Source organism: Augochlora pura, chromosome 2 (assembly GCF_028453695.1).
Source record: "Augochlora pura isolate Apur16 chromosome 2, APUR_v2.2.1, whole genome shotgun sequence".
In the NCBI taxonomy this organism is placed as follows: domain Eukaryota; kingdom Metazoa; phylum Arthropoda; class Insecta; order Hymenoptera; family Halictidae; genus Augochlora; species Augochlora pura.
In genome coordinates this window covers 22,296,511-22,319,603 of record NC_135773.1, presented here as the reverse complement: position 1 = coordinate 22,319,603, position 23,093 = coordinate 22,296,511, and the positions used below count along the sequence as shown (strand labels likewise).

At 42.6% G+C, this 23,093-nt stretch overlaps 1 protein-coding gene across 1 annotated transcript in view; it reads left to right on the top strand.

Annotated features, from left to right (window-relative positions):
• LOC144477029 (mediator of RNA polymerase II transcription subunit 20-like) overlaps positions 1 to 22,442 on the top strand; it is a 137,434-nt gene extending 114,992 nt beyond the window's left edge. The window contains exons 3-5 of the mRNA XM_078194444.1: positions 19,062 to 19,318; positions 22,023 to 22,133; positions 22,249 to 22,442. Coding sequence (XP_078050570.1) covers positions 19,062 to 19,318; positions 22,023 to 22,133; positions 22,249 to 22,341 — 461 coding nt within the window. The 3' untranslated portion in view covers positions 22,342 to 22,442. The remainder of the gene's footprint in view (positions 1 to 19,061; positions 19,319 to 22,022; positions 22,134 to 22,248) is intronic.
• Positions 22,443 to 23,093: the final 651 nt, after the last annotated feature.

Here is a 23,093-nt window from a genome sequence, read left to right as displayed (position 1 = left end):
CGAAGAATTTTATATCGGAAATACTATTTAATAAATAATTTGAAGCACGCTGCGCTATTGTCGGCTCTTGTTCGTTTTGTTATTTAGTCGGCGATATTTGATTTAAACTAGAAAAATAATTAGGTCAGGAGCACAAAGCACCGCGCACAGCTGTCAAACGGTCGGCATGCCAGATATGGGAACGGAGAAAATGTTGATAGATGTAAATTGAACCGTCAATTAACTTACCACTACGATAAAGTGGTTCTAGCTGCGGTTCGTTCCGAAACAAACAGTGAACCGGTAACGTCACTTAACCCTTTGCGCTACGCGCTGTCATAGATGTTGCCTACCGGCACTTGTAAACCTTTGTATTGTGTAGTATACGCATGTTAATGTTAGTATATCATATTATACGAACGTACAATACTATATACTATATACTACAATAATATTATAATTAATATACGTATATTAATTAGTATAATATAGTATTAATTTCTTATAGATCGAAAATTGAATTTTTCTATTATCGAGGTCTAGAAGTGGAACTAAATAAAGACAGTACAAGAAATAAAAATTATCTGATCCTATTAAGAAAAGTATTAACCCTTTGCACTCGAGTGGACCACTAAAATTATTCTGTCGCGTTCGAAAATCATTTTTATACTAACAGAGTTTATTTGTAAATTGTTAACAATAAAAGCGTTAGTATGACTCGGAAAAATTAGTTTCACATACACTATGTCGCATAAAATAAAAATATTATAAGCCGGACAAATTATTTCAGATTTATAATTGAAATGGCTCTGGGTTCAAAGGGTTAAGAACAAATAAGTGCTAATGAACGTAAAAGGAGTCGTAGCGCAAGGGGCTAATTAACTATGATACCTAGTGATATATACTGGAATCGAGATGTCTCCTGAGAGGAGACAACGCGGTGCAAAGGGTTAAAGGGGACCGCTTCAATCGGAGAATCTTTTTCCCTCGGAAGATTTCGCCGCGAAATCAATCACCGTTTCGACAAGGGACGATCATTGCACGATCGTCGAACCCACGGACCCGCGTTACGATCGATCGTCGATCCGATTAACAGTTCGGACAGATGATAGTCATTTGCTACCGCACGTAATTGTTAAACAATTTAACTGTCAGCCGCAGACTGGCGCACACCGTGTTAGCACGCGAGATCGGGGAGGCGTGGTGAAGACGTAACCGGAGAGGTCGCGAACTCCCTCTCTCTCTTTCTCTCTCTTTCTCTTTGGTCGATTATACATGATCAACTAAAATTAGTTCGTAGTCTGTCTCGCGTAAATCGACTTTGGACGGAAAGTTGTTCGAAGTTTAAGGAATCGTCGGGGGACTTGACAACTCGCCGCGGGTCTGCCAACCAACCTAAAGAAGTGCCCGAAGTAATCTGAATAATCGAGTCGCGCGCCTGCGACCGCGATAGTCTTCGCGCGGGGCAAGTTTCGAAACGAGTTTAAAAAACGAGTAACAATAATACCGAAACTACTGTTATCCCGGATGCAAGAATATGGAAATGTAAGAAGAAAATGTATACCATCGGCGAGAAGAACGGACGATGGACAGTTGAATATAGAAACGGAAGCCGCGGTGTATTCCGTATAACTGTTTCATTAGTTCTCGTTTTCGTTTTATGGAAGATTGGTATTTTATTTACTTTTCGCTTGAAGTAGCTGAACTATTTCGCTTGAAATTATAAATCACTTTGCTTGAAATTATAAATCACTTTGCTTGAAATTATAAATTACTTTGCTTGAAATTATAAATTACTTTGCTTGAAATTATAAATCACTTTGCTTGAAATTAATAATTACTTCGCTTGAAATAGATCTAAAAGGAACGAGTAAATAAAAGCTCCGAATGAAAAGTGGATTCAAACAAATAAAATTCTCAGCGAGAAGTTATTGTTTATCTTTCGCGTTGGATAATTAATTTGACACTAGATTCACCAGACCATAAAATTGGTTTTGCAATTTTAGTTGAAAATTCTCGCCCCCCCCTTTCGTGTTTTACTGAATTGTATTAAAGTTTATGTAAACTTGTAGGTAAAGTTTAAAGTGAACGATTAAAATGACAGTGTATGTGTATAATATACTAAGAAAAGAATATTGGTATAGCTATTCATATACGAATGTGAAGAATATATATATTGAGAAAAGAGGTTAATATACCAAAGATAAATCGTGACAACTAAAATAAGATCCTAAAAGATTTCTAATGCATTTGTTGAATTTCTACAAGCTATATAAAACACGTGATTCTACTATAAATAACTTTACTAGATCGAAAAGGATACTCTTAAATATTTATATACAACTATACCGAATGAATTGTATATTAAGAAAAATGGTAATTTAATTACGAAAAATTCGAGTAAAATTCAGTCGTGCCTGAAAGATTGAATTCAAGTGAATTTGATAAAAATGTTTAATAACAGAATTAAAAGAAGAGATTGCTTCGTATAGGAAAATTTGCAAGGGGTAGTCGAACGGCGCGGTAACTCGCGGATCTACATCGATCTCTATGAATTTATTCGTAATTCCAGAATTTCGACCACCACCGTTTGACGCTAGAAAAGGCCGTCTACGTTTAAATAATTTTAACCCAAACGAAAAGTACTAAGCGACGAGGTTCGACAAGTTCGTCCGCGATTCCACAGGGTTTCTCTCGCTGGCCGCCCGCGAACCTCACATCGACCGTCGACGCGAGCTCCTCGTCGACGTCTGCGGCGAGAAGGAAGGTCGTAGAGCGGATGAGAATCGCGCGGACGATTCCGGTCGCGTCGACTCGCCGACGTATCCGCAGTGCCGATTAATCACCTCGCCCCGGTTTCGACAAGACGCACCACCCCAAACCCCCTCCCCTCCTATCCCGCGTCAGAGTTCACCCGGAAGGTGACGCCGCAACGATTCCATTGCACTTTGAACCTTCACCGAGAACCTGCGAATTAATTCACCAGCGGTTTTTCAACGCTTCTCCTTCTCCTCCACCACCTTCGCTCGGAGCACTCGTCCGTTCGCTTCCTTATCTGGACGCGTTCTCGGAGCTATCCTCGATTACCGCTTGGAACATACGAACCGATTTATCAACGATTTATCACCGATCTTTTCAAAGGTACGACGTTTCCCGATATTTATTTCTCCGTTTTGGTTTCCATCGGTGAAAGCGGGTCACCAAAGTTTCGTTTCACTTTGAGTCATCACTTCGAACTTATCGTACGATCTATCACCGATCCATCACCGATTTATCACCGATTTATCACCGATTTATCACCGATTTATCACCGATTTATCAGCGATCTCTTAAGGTACGATTTCAGAATATTTATCCGCAAAATATGATATTTATTTATTTTATTGTCCCACTAAATTCTCAGTCCAATTCTCACCAACTTTGTTAATTATAAATACGAACCTCGAAGCAATCTTTGCAACATTTCACTGCAAAAACCATGGCTTTACCGTTCCGCGAAAATTTATAATTTCAGAGTTCACCGATTACAATTTATTCCCATTGGCATTTCTTCATTTATAGACAGGATATCCCGGAGCAAGAACCCGATCGCGCAACTCTTTATCGGCGTGTTTAGCAGTTCAGGATTTCATTGTCACGCCGAACACTTAATTCCACTCTGAACTTTCACCGGAATGCGGAAACTGATTTATCGCCGCTTCGCCGTTCGCTCTCTCGCGCGCGCGGCAGATTTATTTTTCCATTCGGTGCGCGGAGGAAACTATGTTACCCGTCCATTATACTCCTTTTGTACAGACGATCTCGCGTCGCGTTCGCGAACGAAATATGTAAACTATTGTATTGTCGGCTCGCCGGCGCATCTCTTCCGTCGCGGGATATATTATTTCGCTGGGCGACCAGATGAGAGCAGCGGCATTTTTATTGTCTGGACCCTGAAATCCACTTGGTTATGTTACATTATATTATATTGTTCGTCCTATCAAGGGAATCCTCTTCGACGCGCCAACTTTTAATTTTCAATCTTCAATCTTCAAAATTTTAATTTTCAATTTTCAATCTTCAAAATTTCAAATTTCAATTTTTAATTTTCAGTTTTCAGTTTTCAGTTTTTAATTTTCAATTTTCAATTTTCAATTTTTAGTTTTCAGTTTTCAGGTTTTAATCTTCAATTTTCAATTTTCAAATCTCAATTTTCAATATCTTCGATAACTTAAGCAAATTGATCGCCGGTTTGCCACCGTTCTCTCAACATTTATCCCCGAATCGCCAGGAAAAATTTGTCTGTTACAAATCTCGTCGATATTCCACCACCGTCGCAATAATACTTATTGTCCGTATCCTTCCGAAGCGTCCTCTTTAAATCGTTTCAACCCCGAGAGAGAGAGCCCCGTCCATCCGAGCGAATATCTCCGTTCCAGCGACGAACGTTTCTCCGCTGTGCTCCGATGGGTACGAATGAATTTCCAAAATGTTGTTTACGCTTTCCGTCCGGCGCACTCGCTGACGCAGAGCTTCCTCAAGTTTCCGGAGTTATGAACTTTCTTCTACCCCCTGGGTGACCTACTAAAACCATGCATGTTCGACACACGTTCCGCCCCCGGACACAGCTCCGCAACGACGATCGTCTGCCGCCTCTCTCTCTCTATCTATCTCTCTCTCTCTGTCTTTCTCTCTCTCCGTATTGTCAGGCGGTGTTAAACATTTGCCCCATCCGCGAGAAACGCCCGCGTTCGTGTATGTTTCTAGGATAGATAACACTGTTCCGTGGACGAACAAGTTTTCCGCCGTGTTGACGGCGGTGCGTTATAAAAACCCGTTCGCAGAGGTCGCGTGAATTTCCAGGATTAAATCTCTCGAGCCTTTCGCGTGCACAGCTATTTACAAGTTGTACGATTCGAACACCAGCCAGGCATTATTCTGCTCTCTTCGAGTTATATTCCCCCCGACACTGACGAACGACCGCGTCACCGGACACCATGGTGCTCGCCCATAGAAAAGAAACCCTGGTGAACGCCGGTTCCCAAAGCGAAGAGATCCGAAGAGATCGGCTGCTCGACGTCGAAAGCTGGTATTAATTAACCGGGCAAACTGGAACATCGACCTGGTTCGCTCGGGAGTCGCGCCGCGTGCCACTCGTGCTCGAGACAATCAGCCGGGATCTTGGAGCACGCAGCGGCCGTTTCACGGTGCATTACCAGGGAGCTCGCAGCAATTTAGACACCGAGGAGGAGGAGGAGACCCGCCGCCGCATCGGCTTTGCAAATTATTGTCGAAGCTGCGATCGATTCTGTTCGCTCTGCGGACGCGTGCCGAAGACTCGGCCGCCTCTCGGTTGCTCCAGGTTGCAGCGATTCCTGGGGTGAGTCGCGTCGAGGATCATTCTCTTGTTCGACGACAAATGTCCGTGACGATGGGTGAGACCGCCGTGGCGATTTTCATGACGAGCGACACCGGGTCCCGCAGCCGACGAAGAGAAAGGGAACGACTGGTTCCCATCGATTTTTTTTTCCCGACCGCAGGGTCACCGGAAGAGAAAGCTCCTTCGCGGGGCAGCCCCGCGTTATCCGCTGATCCGGCCCGCGGGACTCGCGAGGATCCTGCGGGACTCCATCCCGGGCGACAGCTAAATTGTTACTCCGTCGACCGGCAGCACACACAGTGAGAGAGAGAGAGAGAGAGAGAGAGCGAGCGAGCGAGCGATGTGTCGCGCGGAGAATTGATTTCGCGGGGCTGGAAACGGCGGCCCGATCGGAACGGGAACGAACGGAGGAGATCGTGCACCAGTTCCACTTTAACGCAATCAATCTTCCTGGCGGCGTCACCCGGAAACAGCCTGCTGTGTTCCCCCGAACCTTGGCAGAATTTTTGTCCACTCGACTGTCCCGCTTAATTAATCGATGACGAGAGCGCCGCGTCTATCGCGGACGAAGTCTGCCGGAGTCCCTCGGCTATCTCGAGCATCTCGGCGGCCCATTGTCGACGAGCATTTTCTTCGCAAGGATCCTCGGTCGTACCGTGTCGCACTGTTTGCGGGACGAGGTGAACGTGTCCGACGATCGGCCGCGTCGGATCGGTTTGAATCGTAGAAAACGAGGCTCGGCTCCGCTCGGATCTTCCTCGCCACGGAATCGATTTATTACCCGGTCCCCAGGGGCCTCGAAACTCTCCGTCGAGCACCGTCGAGAATCCGGTTTTTCCACACGGAGAGGGGCTTGAACACACGCGCGAAACCCTTTACCACACGCCGATCGCCCCGACGGTTCGGTCGAGTTTTCTCGTGCGAGGTGAACGCGCCGAATCTCTCTCTCTCCGGTTCTCGCTTGTTCCCGTTTGTTTCGCGCGTCGGTCGGTCTAAGCCCGCGCGCGCGACGACCGGGACATACACCCGGCGCTGAATCGCGGCCAACTGAGAGGGAGAAAACAGCCCCCTAGATAGCTACCGGTCGGGTTGGCTGGTGGCATCGCGCACGGAAACCCCCTGCGCGAAACGTTCCGCTCTCTCTCGCGCGCGTCCCCGTCTCTCGGCGGATCGCGCGTCTGTCGGCGGCGCGGAACGCCGACGTCGAGACGTCGAAACGACGACGGATTCGGCCCCGGCCTTCGATCAGAACACCTTCAACCTCGCCGGCGAACGAGAGCGGCTCTCGCTCGAATTTCTAAACGAGTTTCGTGCTTCAACCCTTTGCCAGCGGATCGAGCTTTCCGGCTCGCGGCTCTTCTCAGTACGACCGGAAATGTCGCGCGACGCTTCCAAGCAAAAGTCTTTCCTTTTCCGGTAACCCTTTGTATTGGGAATCCTCTCGTCCTGCGTTGATTAGCACTCATTCGTCCTTGATATTTGTTAATAGGACCAGACGATTTTTGTTTCTTTTGTCGTCTTTATGGCAAGGTTATGTTAATATCACCAGACAATTTTTAGTTCTTTTATTGTCTTTGTGTCAAGGTTATTTCAGTAGGACCAGACGATTTTTGTTTCTTTTATTATTTCTATGTCAATGTTATGTCAGTAGGGCCAGACAATTTTTATTCCTTTCATTGTGTTTATATCAAGATTATGTCAATAGGACCAGACAATTTTTGTTTCTTTCATTGTCTCTATTTACCTTCGTTTCTATACTCTGATAACAGAAGAATTTCATTTCATTTCATTTTATGTGACAAAATATATTTTCTACATATAAAATTGATACTTATGACTCATATCAATAATTCCACTATTGAGAATTTTTCAAACCTAAACTTTCTTAATATAAACATTATTTTAGAATGTGATAGAATAAATTCAATGGTGCTTCATAGTCATCACTCGAGTACAAAGGGTTAGAAATTGAATTTTTATAAAATTGAAATTCGATGTAGAACAATTTTCCACGTGTTCTTGCGCGACGATGGTAAAATTCAGTTCCGAGTGAATGAAAAATTGTCCAATGTTCCCAATGGCTGTCACCGAAAAAGGGGATAGGGTATTATTAACGATGAAACAAAGAACCCTCGAAACGCGTTACCCGTGGAAACCGGTATGCAGTCCTGCCGCCGACGTATGGTGCAAAGTTTCCCGGGCGCGGCGATGAAATTACCCGTTGGACTCGGTACAACGGACTTAACGCAGTAATTAGCGAACGGAAGCTCCTCAGCTGCGAGTTGCGCTAATAAACCCGATTGAATTTCAACGTACAAAAGCTGGCGAGCGGCTTGAAAATTCTGTCGATATTCTACCTTTCGATGAACTCGCCAGTCCGTTGGACCAAAGAGAGTCTATGGTGGTGGAAAAGTACCTATAGCGAATCTATAGCGAATTTATAGCAAATCTAAGAATCTATAGCGAATTTATAGCGAATCTAGGAATTTATAGCGAATTTATAGATCTAAGAATCTATAGCGAATTTATAGCGAATCTAAGAATCTATAGCGAATTTATAGCAAATCTAAGAATCTATAGCGAATTTATAGCAAATCTAAGAATCTATAGCGAATTTATAGCAAATCTAAGAATCTATACCGAATTTATAGCGACTCTAAGAATTTATAGCGAATTTATAGATCTAAGAATCTATAGCGAATCTAAGAATCTATAGCGAATTTATCGCGAATCCAAAAAGCTATAGCGAATTTATAACGAATTTATAGATCTAAGAATCTATAGCGAATTTATAGATCTAAGAATCTATAGCGAATTTTTAGCAAATCTATAGATCTAAGAATCTATAGCGAATTTATAGATCTAAGAGTCTATAGCGAATTTTTAGCAAATCTATAGATCGAAGAATCTATAGCGAATTTTTAGCGAATCTATAGATCGAAGAATCTATATATCTAATAAACTATAGCGAATCTATAGATAGAATGATCTATAGCGATCGAACTGCAACCCGAATCGCTCGCTCGATTTCGTTGCGATACATTGGCAGGCACGCGCGTGGCCGGCAAATAATTTCATAAATTGTAATTCGTCGATCGATCGGATTGACCTCTTCTGGTATGTCGCGGAGAGCTTGCGATTTTTAAGCCAATTGCCTGGAACATAATCTTCAAAGGCTTAACTAACTGCGTGAACGGATGAATATATTCGATTAACCGGATCTCTTGCGTTCAACTATGCAGTACCCATTACACGGAGATCTTTGATTTTGCCGCAGTGGAATTATAATTGCTGTTCCAGCTGGTCACAGGTGAACTTGCGAATGTGTATGCAATATTATAGTACACATTATTTATGTACACTCTATTATTTAAACGCGTTTCATGGTAAATGGACCGACGTAAAGAAATCGAAAAAAATTAATTTTTATAATTCAGTATCATACAAATCGACAAAGATTAATTTTTAAATTCACTATAATACAAATCAATAAAGATTAATTTCTACAATTCACCATCATACAAACCAACAAAGGTTAATTTTAATAATTTACTTCCGATCGCGCCGCGGTGCTAACAATCTGAACAGATACATTTTCGTTACTCTGACAAAGAAGATCTACCCTTAGCGAACAATGAGACAAAAATTGCGCCACGAGAGAAGCGAGCATATGCCGGGTGGTGGCCGTGCCATCGAATCACCATGAACGAGTTCGGCGGAGCGGAATTACGAGCTCCGCGGTACCAAACGACGAAACCATGGCGAATTAAACACCGTAATAAAAAGCCATTCCGGAACGCGAGCTTTGGGCACGCCCTCCCCGGAGAAAGGAGAAAGGATTCTACGTATCGGTCGCAACCTGAATGCAGGATAAATTGCTTGACAATGAGCACAACCAGTCACCCTTCGACCCCACCGCTCACCACCCCCCACCCCGCTCATCCCAACCCCCGCGGCGATTTTTTGTTCGTGACCCCGTGACACGAAGGGATACAAGACACAATGGAATCACGGTTCGGACTGTTTGCGTCACGAACTAGGGGAGAGACCGAGGAAGAAGGGGAGAGACGGAAAGGAAGAATAAGAGAAGAGAGAGAGAGAGAGAGAAAGAATGGAGAAAGTATAAGGGAAAAAGAAAAACTCAGAGAGGGCAGAAAAAAGGAAGAGAGACGAACTGAAAGAGAGAGAGACAGGGGAGGCGAAAGAAGGAGGGTGGATTTGAGAGAGAAAGAGAGAGAATATAAAGAGAAAAGGAGAGAATATCAGAGAGAGAAAAGAGTGAATGTGAGAGAGAAATAGAGTGAATATCAGAGAGAGAAAAGAGAGTGAATATGAGAGAGAAATAGAGTGAATATCAGAGAGAAAGAAGAGAGTGAATATGAGAGAGAAAGTGAGAAAATATAAGAGAAAATAAGAGAGTGAGTATGATAGGAAAAGAGAGAGAATATCAGAGAGTAAATATGAGAGAGAAAGAGATTGATTATGAGAGAGAAAGAGATCGAATATGACAAAGAAAGAGAGAAAACATATCACAGCAAAAAAGAGAGAGACATGTCAGAGACGAAGAGAGAGAGAAAGAGTAAGTGTGGCGCGTAGAAGACGACTTTCGTAACTGTTATTGTCGACGAAGCAGGATGATCTTCGGCGGAGCGAATTCGGTGCACCGGAACGAATGAGGAGAATCGGGCGTAGTACTTTTCCCGATTAATCTTCAACCCTGGGCTCCAATTTGTCACGAGTTTTCGAGGAGCACGCGCGCTCCGCCCGTCTCGGACCGTTCGAGGAGCAGAACGGAACGATCGCTGTTGATTGCTATAATCATCGTTTTAGCGGGACCATCGATCCTCGTGCGCGCCGATACCGACAAAAATATTTTCCTTGTCTTCCGTGTCGAAGAACTACCCCATTAGTAGCACAATTGTTGCGCAGTTGTTGAACAATATAAATGATTAATAGACATGAGTGGGCCTAGGTCAACTGCGATTATTATAATAATATCTAACACTGTCAAATGGTAAACAATATAGTAAAGTCTTATAGTAAATTAAAATGAAATATAAATCAATTAAAAAATTCAATTAAAATTACCTTACTAGCTCGTTAATAAAGAATTATGATAATAATAATAATAAAAATAATAAATGCTTTTTCTATATTCGTTTAATCAAATTGGGTATAGAATGTTAACACGTCTGGTGTGCTACGAACATTTGGGACGCCACAGAATTATGCAACATGTGAAACATTCAAGTTGAATCGTTTATACAAATCGTTCAACCGAACAAAAAGCGGCTTAACTTTGAATAGACATTGATAGGATTTTTCGTTCAACCCCTTGCGCTACGAGTCCTTTCACGCTGCATCGATTAGCATTTATTTGCCCTTATAATATTTCCTTAATACAACTACAAAATATTTGTTCCTTGTATAATCTTTATTTAATTTCGTTTCTAGGCTTTAATAATAAAAAAATTCAATTTCATTTCGATCTAGAAGAAATTAATAATTTATTAATTTAGTAGATCTTGCGTGGAATCTTTATTTAGTCTGACCGGTTATTATAGTGCAAGGGGTCATAGAAGGTATTAGGGGGTTGTACGTTCATCCCCTAAGCCATCGGTAAAATTGTGCGCCAAACGATTAGCTCCTCCCCTATGCCACATAATTTAGAAAAGGAAAATTAAGTCGACTCGCATTGTAGCTTCAATGAATGGCCCATACGCGTTCGTGTTTCGCACACGATAACTTCAATGGAGGCATTGACGCGTGTGTACTTACGTGCCATTTAATACGAAACGATTTATTTACACTCAGGACAGAGGTATTATTTAAACGGTGTAGAAGCACGCTGAATGAAAATAATGCTAAAATTGATATCCACGTTTGAAGCGGTAGAATGTTCGTATTAAATCTGCGAAGTCGGTATTGAATGTTACAATTAAATATTTAATATTTAAACGATTTCGGATTACACAACATTGATGTATCGAAAATACTGTGAAAAATAAAACAGTAGAATCAGCATGTTTGTCGAAAGGATCGTTGTTTATGGTACAACGAATGGTATTACCGTAAGACAGTTATTTTGCTAGCTAATCCCTGCATTTTTTAATATAATTCTAGCATTTCTGTTCATGTTAATAAAAATAGAAAATTCAACAAATTTTGTCCAGTTTTCAATTGTAACATATTCTATCGAATATAATATCGATAACAGAATTTCATTGCCACTTGAAAGAGCGAAACAATATCCCCGCTTAACTCTTTCATTGCTGGGTATAAACGGGTACCTGTGCGAAGATAACAGGACGAATTTGACGTATTCACTGAGGGAAAAGCTCGGAAAGTCCAAACCAAGCATGGTATTTACATGATTGAATAAGCAACGTATTACAGAAGAAATGGAGAAGTTTTATAAATAATATATATATATAATAATAATTTTATAAAATTTTGTGATCAATTTCCCCCGCGATGCAAATAATAAAGCGATATATCGTCGTCCGGCACTAAAAGGGTTAAAACAGTTTACGGAGAAGTTTTATAAATAATATCTATGTATAATAATAATTTTATAAATTTATTTTGTGATCAATTTCCCCCGCGATGCGAATGGTAAAGCGATATATCGTCGTCCGACACTAAAAGGGTTAAAACAGTTTATGGAGAAGTTTTATAAATAATATCTATGTATAATAATAATTTTATAAATTTATTTTGTGATCAATTTCCCCCGCGATGCGAATGGTAAAGCGATACATCGTCGTCCGGCACTAAAAGGGTTAAAAGGGTTAAAACAGTTCACTGTTGGAAATCACCGTCACGAGTCAGAGTTAGCAAACTATAGCGAGGAACCCAGCGTCGTGTAATCCGTCCGCGTGGTCTTGTTCGGTGATACATGGGTTCGAGGGCAGAAGAGATTGCTGGGGTGTACGGGGTCCATCGAAGAGGGTCGCAAAGACAGCGTAAAATTAAAATTTCGCCAAGGGGCACGGCGTTGGTGTACGAGCGGAGAGCTCTTTATCGATCAGCGACTCGTTCAACTTCGCCCGACATCGTCCGAACTTCCTCCTTAAGCCCTAACATTATTATCAAAGTCAATAGTTCGGCGAACTATTCGAACAAATACCCGCCCACGTGGGGGGGGGGGTTCCGTATGAACGAAGGGAACGCGGTCGAAGGGTGGCACGGGTCGAAAGAGAAAGTTCACGTCTAAGCGGTCAGTTCTGTCTCATCTTCGTATAAGAGAGATTTGCGATCGCTTTATTAAAAGTTCCAGCTGCCGCCGCCCCCCCCCCCCCCCCCCGTCCCCCCTCAGTGAAAGTTTCTAAGCTCGATATCCATGAATTTCTTGGCAAAAGCGGCCGGGATGGAAGAAGGGAAGCCTTCCGCGTCGTATTCGTTGGATGGCTCGCATTCGCGTCACGAAGCTCTCGAACGATACAAATAGCAGAGCCCGCGCCTTGTGTTCGCTCGTCGAACGGCTACGCCAGGGAAATTTCTGCCAAGACGGACAGCTGGTGCTCGGGAACGCGATCGGGACGACGACCTCCGAGCAACGATGCTAATGATTAATATAATATTATATTTCGCGCGAATCGAAACGGTAAATTGGATATTCGATCCGAAAGAAAAGCGAACGGCCGAACACCGTAACTATACCGATGTTCAACTTCCCGCGATCACGCGGTCTGTTTCTGATTACGTTAGCCCCCCGTTATCCGTCCCGGAAGAAGGTGGTTCGGTTCCGATGGGATTCCGCGAGACCGCTTTCGGTCCACCCCCCACCCACACACAGCGTGCGTGCATCGGAGGGATTTAATGCCGGACAGTTCCGAAACACACGATGTGCGAACTACGCTTGAATATTCATAATTCATCGGGCTTACACCTAACCCTCTCACCTGGAATCGTCCTGCCCGTATAATGCCGGGGTATCGCCGCGCGCAACCTACGCCGTATGAATTATTTATGGGGGAGGCGAATTATAACGCTGGGCGCTGCCCCGGCCGGCCGTCAAATGACAAAATTCTTAATTGCAGATCACGGAAGCCGCGGACAGTTTTATGCCCGTTAATTCTACACCGATTACGCGCTTATTTATTGTCGCGCCGGCCGTTTAGTCGTCGGGGTGACGAATGGCGTTCGACCGTACTTTGCTCAATTATCCGAACGAATAAATCGTGTTCTCAGTCGTTCCTACAGCGATCATCGGATTTGTCGCGCGAGATAATTAACCCTTTGCGTTATTACGTCTTTTAGAGCTATGCTGATTACGACTTTGCTTCATCCTTAATCATTTCTTCCTAATTAAGTCGGAAGTTTAATTTCGTTTAATTTCATTCCTGAACGATGACAGGGGAGTCGATTATTTCGATGTAATAGAAATTATTGGTAGACATATTTGTTGTATAACAATGAGTTTGATTCGTTATTATAGTGCAAGGGGTTGAGGGTACGTTGTTCTTTAATTATACATTGTAAAACGCGAACCCTTTCAGAACTTGTTATTAATTTACTTGTGTACCTGATACCTTAACTATTAGGCTGCTGAATATGAAGTCTCTAATTTTTAAGTTCAGAAAAGGTTATTCGAAATGTCCTCAATAACCCCTCATTTCCCGGAGTTACAATGATTTTGGTGCACCCTGTACATGTATATAAGATCATGTGTTATCATCGATGAGATAATTGTATCGTTTAATAATATGTTACACGCAACTTCTATCAACGGGATGAGTGAACGAATGAGAAACATAGGACACGTTTTATGTAAATTTCATTGTTCATTTCCTGGCGTGTCGAAATAAATGAACCTAATCTAGACTGTACAGTTTCGAATTTGTTCATCGTTTTACAATATATTGGACATTGCACGTGACACGATCCAACAGCTGGTTAATTCGTGAAATCGTTAAAATTATAATAAATTCATATGAAATTATACAATACGGTTTCCGATTTTTGACTATACCGTCGAAAAAATTAAAATTAACACGGCTTTCGATTTTTTACTATACCGTCGAAAACATTAAAATTAATACGGCTTTCGATTTTTGACTATACCGTCGAGAAAATTAAAATTAACAGGGCTTTCGATTTTTGACTGTACCGTCGAGAAAATTAAAATTAACACGGCTTTCAATTTTTGACTATACCGTCGAAAAAATTAAAATTAACACGGCTTTCGATTTTTGACTATACCGTCGAAAAAATTAAAATTAACACGGCTTTGGATTTTTGACTATACCGTCGAGAAAATTAAAATTAACACGGCTTTCGATTTTTGACTATACCATCGATAAAATCAAAATTAACACGGCTTTCGATTATTTCAAATTAACAGCCGATTTTCGAAAACGTGAAATCCTGGTTTGGGATTCGAGAAGGTTGTCGCCGGCGCCGCGAAAAACTCGACGCGCCTCATCGATAGAGAGCACGGATAGAAAGCGGCGTGGATATCCACGGCCGCGTGCGGTTTTCGACAGTGACCTATTTCCGCTTGTAATTCGTGGAAAACAATGCGAGCCGCACGGGGAGTCCGCGTTTCGGATTAACGAACAGGCTGATTAGAAACGTGTTTCTCCGACGAACCTCGTACCCCTCATACCCCCCGTTGGCGCGCGAGCGCGCGTGTCCGCTTTCTGGGCTAATTCGCACACACCGGAGCGATCGTATACGGTCCTGTGACGGCGCCGCATGCCGCATTCCGCATCGTCTGCATCGCGCGCGTATGCACCGCTGCTGCACGGGGATGCACAGGCGCCGCAGGAGCCGCAAATCTGCTACGCCACCCCGTTGCTGCTCGCGCGTGGATCACCCTTCCCCCACCCCAGGCCAGCCCCGGCCGATAACGTCTTACCGATGCAACGAAACAAATATCAATCGGATCGACGATCCCTGGTCCGCGATTCGCGAGTCCGATTTGCACGCCGCGTCCTTCGTGGATGCGCCCTTCCGTTCGCAGAACGCACTGTTCACTGTTGATGAGGTTATCGTAGAAAATCGTTTTGTCGATAATAGTTCGTTTAACCCTTTCAGTGCCGACCAAACTGATCGCGTGCATCTGAGCGAAATGTATAAAACTCGTTCGATCTAGCCTGTTAATAACCAAACTCGAGAAGGGAGGAGAAAGAAAAAATAAAATAACTTGGTGGAAATATTAAAAAAACAATATTTTTGCTAGAGCAACCAACAACGATATATTGTTCTCCGGCACCGAAAGGGTTAAATCCACGTTTAAACCCTTAGGCACGTCGGGCAATTATGGCGGCTTTCGCGGATGTTTCGCGCGTCACTCGATTGTATTATTAATTATTAAAATAAACGATTAAAGTGTATAAAAAATGTATATACATTAAGAAAATGGTAATTCAGTAATGAAAAATTACATTCGCCGGCCGTGCCTAAGGGGTTAAATCCGCGTCGCGGTAAAGCACGAACTGGGCGCATTGCGAAAGAATCGCACCACTCGCCCAATAAAAGATACATCTCGACGTGTATTATGTTTTTCCGTAAGCCGCCGACGTTTTATAGTCCGTGTCCTGCGATTTATGCGGTCGTATACTTTACGGTTCGGGGCGGCATCGTTTAATAAATAATGTCGCGATAATTATGAGATTAATGCGGCGTTCCCGATGCTACTTTCGCCACGGTTGATTAACCGTCGCGAACGTGATACTCGGCGTTTTACGACCGCTGTGTCAATCGACGAGTAATGAAACTGTTCGACTCCCACCGAAAGCTGTTAAAACGTACAATCGCCCCATATGTCAGCTCCGTTTCCTCGCGAACCATTTGTGTTGGGTAATCTTTGAATTCGTTCTACAACAGATCTTAAATACCTAACATTCAGCGATTGGTCAATAGATAATATTATAAATAAAATAAATTGTGATTACAAACTGTTATATTACCGGAAGATTCTGTTTGTTCTTAAAAAGAACGAAAGAAAGGAATAAATTTTGTATGCACCTAATGTTTATTGTATTATTGTAATAATTGAATCATAGCTTGTGCTCTTGCCAGCGTGATGGCGATTCGTGATTAATAATAATTCTCTGGTAGACCTAATATTTTCGAAAATGGTGTTACTAAATATAATAAATATCATTGTTTTAGAGAACAAGACTTCTACTTCGTACCATTCCGTACCTCAGTGTCAACTACTAAGTAATTGACCCCGTAGCGAAAGGGTTAATATTGTATCCTATATGTCCATAAATATGAAATAATATGTCGGAAAACTGCGCTCTACAATCGAAACTGTGTGCCGTCGACGCCGCGTTTTGCCACGAGATTTATTATCCGCGCTTCCATAATTTACGTTAGGGGTAAGGATCGCCGTAACGAAGGTCAAAGGGTAGAGAGCCACGAGTGACCATCGACCATTAGACGGCGACCGTAATCGAGGGTATCGGGTTTATTCGATCGGCGCTCGCGCTCGCAGCCAGCGCGGCCAGCGATTGCGGGGGCTCGTTATCGAACTGCGCGCGTCCGACAGCCGTGAAACAGGCTTCATAAAAAACAGCGGTTAGCGACGAATTACGAGATAAAGCCCGGTCGCGAGATCGCCGACAGCCTTTCGATTTTTATCCGCGAGTTTGTCCGATCGCGATTTCCCGCCGTGCTTTGTACCATCTGTGTCGCTTTCAACGAAGAAACGTGACAAATCGTTCGCGTTCCGCGCCACTGCGACGTTTCGCGTTAATTTGAAAAATCACGTATAAGAATTAGCGAATCGATTCCTTTCTCACTTTAGCGTCGCGGCCGTTAATTACTCTCGTTGAGTAATTTCTTTAAATTCGTAATTAAATCTCATCGAGCGGCCCTGTCTTTGTTCCGGCCGGTCTGCCGCCGCTGATCCAATTTCGGCGGGTCCGAGCCCGCGCGCTCGCAACGCGCGTATCACCGCCGCGAGAAATTATTAATGAAGCGTTACCCCGTACGAGAAACAAGGGGGGGACCGGGCGAATTATTTGGCCGATAAATCAGCCGCGTTCTCCGGCCGCCCGTAGCCCGCTGCAACGAATTAACACGCATCGCGTACCCACGATTGAATTTATCGTCCTGCGATAGCTCGCGAGCGCGCGCGCGAATCCTGCCGCCGTGGTTACGAGACACGTCCATGATAAAATATCGACCACCGTACCCGCGCCGCGCCGGGATTTTCGAACGGATTCCCGCGGCCGAATCTCGGCGCGGAAAAATATTCGCGGCGGAGATTAACACTGAGTTGTACTAGGTTGAGGTTAACTTGGGTCGATGAGGTTTAATTGAATCGAGATTTCGACTGAAATATTTAAACAGGTAGAATTTGAGTATTGGAAATTGGTATTTAGACGATAAAAATGTTTTGAAATTTTAGGTTCACTGGAACGAATTTCTGTTTAAATTTGCTCTCGTTGAATGAAGACGATCGCGTAACAAAAATCCTCTTTCAAAATCCTCGCATCAAGCAAATTATTAAAAACAAAAAAGTCCTTAATAATTTGCAGTTAAATCTAATCAATGCAGTTTTAAAAGATATCATAGTGCCAGGAATTAAACAACCATACTTGTCGCGGAGCCTGTACCTCACTCAAGAAACTAATCATCTTATACCGCGGTATATTATTACCAAAATATAAAACGAAGCTAATACATTAATTAATTTACGACAGTCTAGTCTACTATGTCCGACATTTTAATTTTAACCCAGTTTCAATTTTACGAGAAAAAAAACTCGTGAGAAAAGGCGGAACGATGGAACGGCGGGCATTATCTGGCCGAAACCGGTTGTCCAAGGAAATCGGAGTTTATTGATACAAGACTGGGGAGGATCAGGATAGAAGACGTGACCAGGCGATGCGGATATAGTTCTGCCCGGAGGATTCAACGCGCAGCTTGACAACGTTACGACCCAACTGAAAGTTGAACGGGGCGGCTGAAACTTCAAGTTGCGACGAAGTTTCGCCGGGTCGCCCGCGTTATATGCGCGTGCACGTCGGGGGTGTAAACAGAAACAACTTCGAGCATACTAAGCGCGCGATTCCGTGCTCCCATTGCGGCTCTCTATGCATGAGATCCCATTTTTTTTCTTTTCACGAATCCATCGGTAATTTCGCAAGTACGATGCTCTTCTATTTAGAACTGAGATTGAATCAGTACTTACCGCGATCTTGACTTGTTTGTTCGATAGAAGGGTGTTCGGCGTGTTGGGCGAGCATGGAAGGGTTTCCAAATTCGTTGAAAAATCAGGGATGACTAAACTGAAACAGTGTAATAGAAGAAATATGTATTTTTCATATTATATTAGATTATAGATTTTATATTATATTTGTATTATATGGACGTCGTTTAGATCATATTATACTCGTCTATATAATATACACTTAGTTGCCAGGCTCTAGTCATGTACATTGATTTTAATGAAAATTGATATTAACTTACATATTTTATGGAACCAGTGAAACGTCGTCCTAAACAAATTGTTTCTGGTCGATACCAGCGTTTGACTTTCATTACGTTGAGCTAACTGCAAGTCGTGGCGGGGAACAGTTGACGAGTCTGTAAATAATTTTTTGTTTAAACTAACTGCAAGAGGTATCTAATATTTTTTAAATTATACGATAATACCTCGGTAATAGATAGCAAATTATTGGTTGCCTTTACCGGTACCGGTAAAGTGTTAAAACAATTATAAAGACCTTCTGTTTTATAAATCGACGACCGCTTGTTCCAGGTGTCCAGAGAACTCTGCACGTTCTCCACAACTCCGAGCAACCGGCCTCGGTGTTCGCCATCCTCGAATCCGGAAATAAAGTGGTTCCGTTGATAGCGGACGGCCTGTTCGACCTCCTCATGTACAAGATGTCCAGCATCTACACGAACAAGATGCAGAAGATGGAGTCGAAGGGGCCGCGGTTCGAGATCGGCGATTTCTGCGTGAAGCTCGGCAGCGTCACCATCAATCAGAACTTCAAAGGTGTCCTCGTCGAGGTGAGTAACAATTAACCGTTCACCATTCAATGCGCTAAAAAAATATTTTATAACAAATTAGAATCCAAGAAATATTTTCCGCCATAAGAATACATCCATAATAAGTCTTAGTTATATTGGCAATAATTGATAAATAAACATAATATATTGACTTTTAAAGCTTCGATTGACCAGAGTGACGAGTCGACTTCATCCGCTCCTTTAAGTAAAAATTAAATATTACTCTCTACTCTACGTACGGCGTCGCGCGATAACGCAAAAATTGGTCGCGCGATTCGCAAAAACATCCGTAAAGGACTCTGGTATTTTGACAAGTTTCGATCGCGGGTTAATTAGATAGCGGTCGTTCCTCACGGTCCGCGCATCGAGGGAACGGACTGCCTCGTAACGAGTTTCGCGAAAATCACCCGGGCCAGACATCTGCCGCAATTATTCATTCAACCGATTATCTCCGGCCTCTGCTCCCCCCCCCCCCCCCCCCAACTCCACCACCCCCCAGGGTAGAGAAAAGTTTTCCAGGCGTTTGAAAACTTCCGAATACCCGGCTCGAAACTGCGATTTAAAACGGAACAGATGCCGCTTCCTCCCGCCCCCCTCGCTCTCCCGAATCTTGCGTCGGTGTTTGGCCTTAATTGGTCTTCCGAGATTCGTCCCTCGGGAGAGTATCGGGGGTTGATCATCTGGGTCACTTTGACACGTGTATTTCAACGTTTTGAATATCGCGATGGACCGACGTCGAGGACCGCAAGAGTAATAATGCGGTCTAGAATTTAACTCTTTGCACTCGAAGCCATTTTAACTGGAAATCTACACTCATTTCTCTGGCTCACAGTATTTCCATTTTATGCGACAGAGTGCATTTTGTGCTTATGAAATTGATACAACAGTTTCGGTAATAACAATTTTTTAAGTCTACACTTTGTTGGTTTAAAAATGATTTTGGAACGTGATGGAACAATCTCAAAGGGTCACCATTCGAGTGCAAAGGTTTAAAAATGGCCGGATTACTAAGCTTCTCTGGATTACATCGAGTCATCTGTTTCTTCCTCTCCTGGTCCCGGTTCACGAAGTGTCACGATATGAGCGAGAGGGTTGAAACACGACGTGTGGCCGGGGAAAGCAGTGGCTATTACAGCGACAATGGCGAGACTTCCGTTCTACGAGAGGCTCGGAGCTGTTCGTGCGGAGGAATGTGTCGGGCTACGTGGCCTCTAAGCGATCCGCCGACCATTCGTATCGGTAACGGCGCTGTTTGTACCCTACCACGACGTCGAATACGTTACGATAAACCCCCCCTCGGTTCCACCATTAATTTCACCGGAGAAATACTACGGCGTCCGGGGTCCGTCGACTACCACTAACTCACGGTCTACGCTCCGGCGTCCGCTTTTTTCTCCGGGGAAGAAAAATGTCGCAGGGGACATTATAGTATATACATCTCATGAAAAGATACAGCGAATCGGTCGAGACTTTTCCGGCGACTGCGAGGGACCATTCTTTCGTATCTGGACGCATCACTTCGCACGCGGTCAGCTGGTAGGGATGAAAGTCTCGCTTCTTTTACAAAGTCTCGACTTCATCTAAAACATTATTAGCTTATTAGACAATGTACAAACAAATTCTTCTAAAAATTACGTTTTTTGAGTTTTTTATCTCAACCTTTGATACCGTTACAAACAATTGACATTGTTATCAAGTAGACTACTATTAATTTTGAACTACTCATTTTGTACTATTAATTTTGAAAAGCATAGAGCAGGTGAACGAAAATATCTCTGATTGTAATAACTGGAAAGTACTGTAACAAATCTAAATGTATATCTTTTTAAAATCACAGTCCGAATATTTCTTAGACTACTTTTATAGATTATCTTGTAAAAGTTGGGACAAGTGAAAGATTTCTCAAGGATTTCTCTGGGGTTTTCTTCGACCGTTACCGTTGAAAAGCCGCGGCTATCTTGATCGAGACGATAGCTGATCCTTTGGCACAGAGTGTCGGAGATCTTGATCAGCGATGAAAAGAGGGACGAGCGACTAACTAGTAAGAGAGCAGCATATCGTTTCGTTGGACGTACAGATCTACATCTATGGATGTAGGTTTGTTATCGTTGGAATGTAGAACGCATTCTTTATACTGTAGCCTCGAATATTTTTAGATCGTCGTATTAATAAATAAGAAACTACCTATATCTCTCAGAAGAGAATTCAAACAGATTTTATTTTAATTATGAGACTATTAATTTAATTTGACTTTCTATAATTTTATATTTACGTAGAATCAGTCGGATCAACGAACGAATCAAAATTATTTAATAATTTGCCGATATATGTACGTAGTAAAAAATAGAGGCTTCTGAATGTTTAACAGGTGTATAATGGTAGTACAAGTGACTCCATTATTTGTCCGTGCACAGTTTATATCCGGCGAAACCTTCTTCTAAAGGAAGAATAAAGTGCAACGCTCGAGGGAGCATACCGATACACCCATTCTCATTTTTTTCCGCCGTTTCATTCTGGTCAACCAATGACCCGGCAAAAGTGCCAATTCTGTGCCTAGCACGCTGTACCAGGTGTTCACGTTCTGCGCCGCGCTATTATTCGTATGCCCCGATAGTCTAAATAAAAGGGAGGAAACGTTTTACACACTCGGACGTAAATTACTAAACGTTTTTTAAATACTTAAATCGTTTAATGTCTTCCGCAGGTTGAATACAGACCCTGCGTGATTCCCGGAAGCGCGTGGGAATTGATGCGGGAGTTTCTGCAAGGTTTTCTTGGGCCAACAGTGTCGAATCAAGCTCCACAATATTTACAGGTAGGAATTAAATATCGGAATTGAATTTTGTTCGCATTCGTACTCTGAAATTGGCATTGTAAAATGATGTTGAGGTTAATGGTGTTATCGAGGTTATTTTTTGGTGTTTTTGTAGAACCGAATGACTGAAATCTACCAGCCCTTGGATACTATACAACAGTATTTGGAACACTTCGGCCAGTACCGAAAAGCCACAGGTGTGATTTAAGGTGGAACCAGTTTGACTTACACGCGATTCTGTCGCAAATATTTTGTTATAATTGAGAGAGATTGTAACAGTAAATTTTATTAAATTATTCACTTTCAGTACACTGATTTGAATTGATCGCGACATCTATGCGTGTGCGACGTAGACTTCTTTACGATTTCTGGAGACGTTTGATTTTATCGATTAAACTCGTAGATAAGAAAGTCATCTGCTATGCCGACGTTAATGATTTCGACGATTTAGTTTTGTTATATCGTTTCATTTAAAAAAATATCCAAATTACAATCTTATATAGGATGACCGCGTTTTTACATAATTGGAAACAGAAAGTACGTAAAACAGAAAATATTTTTGATAAATCTAACTATACTTTGCAGCCCGTGCACTCTTACACTTCTACATTATTATCAGAATATTTTCTCTTTTATTTTTCAAAACTGCATTGTTCGTATAGTTTGTTCGTGAATATTATACAACACCAAATCGAAAATCAGTTTACCTCGTTGAAGTCACCTTTGATTCTTTCTTGTTTCGAATGCATTTACGTCGTGATTATAAATATTTATAAAAGAATGATGTGGCAGTTTCTTAATTATATCGATGTCGATACTCCGCCGATGCTCCTCAACTTATAAAACGTTACGGAGGTAGCAGCTTACAATTACATTACACCAGTTTAGAAACACACTGCCGTGTTTATAACCTCGAGTCATGATTTAATTATGAAATAAGAATATATCAAAAATAGATAA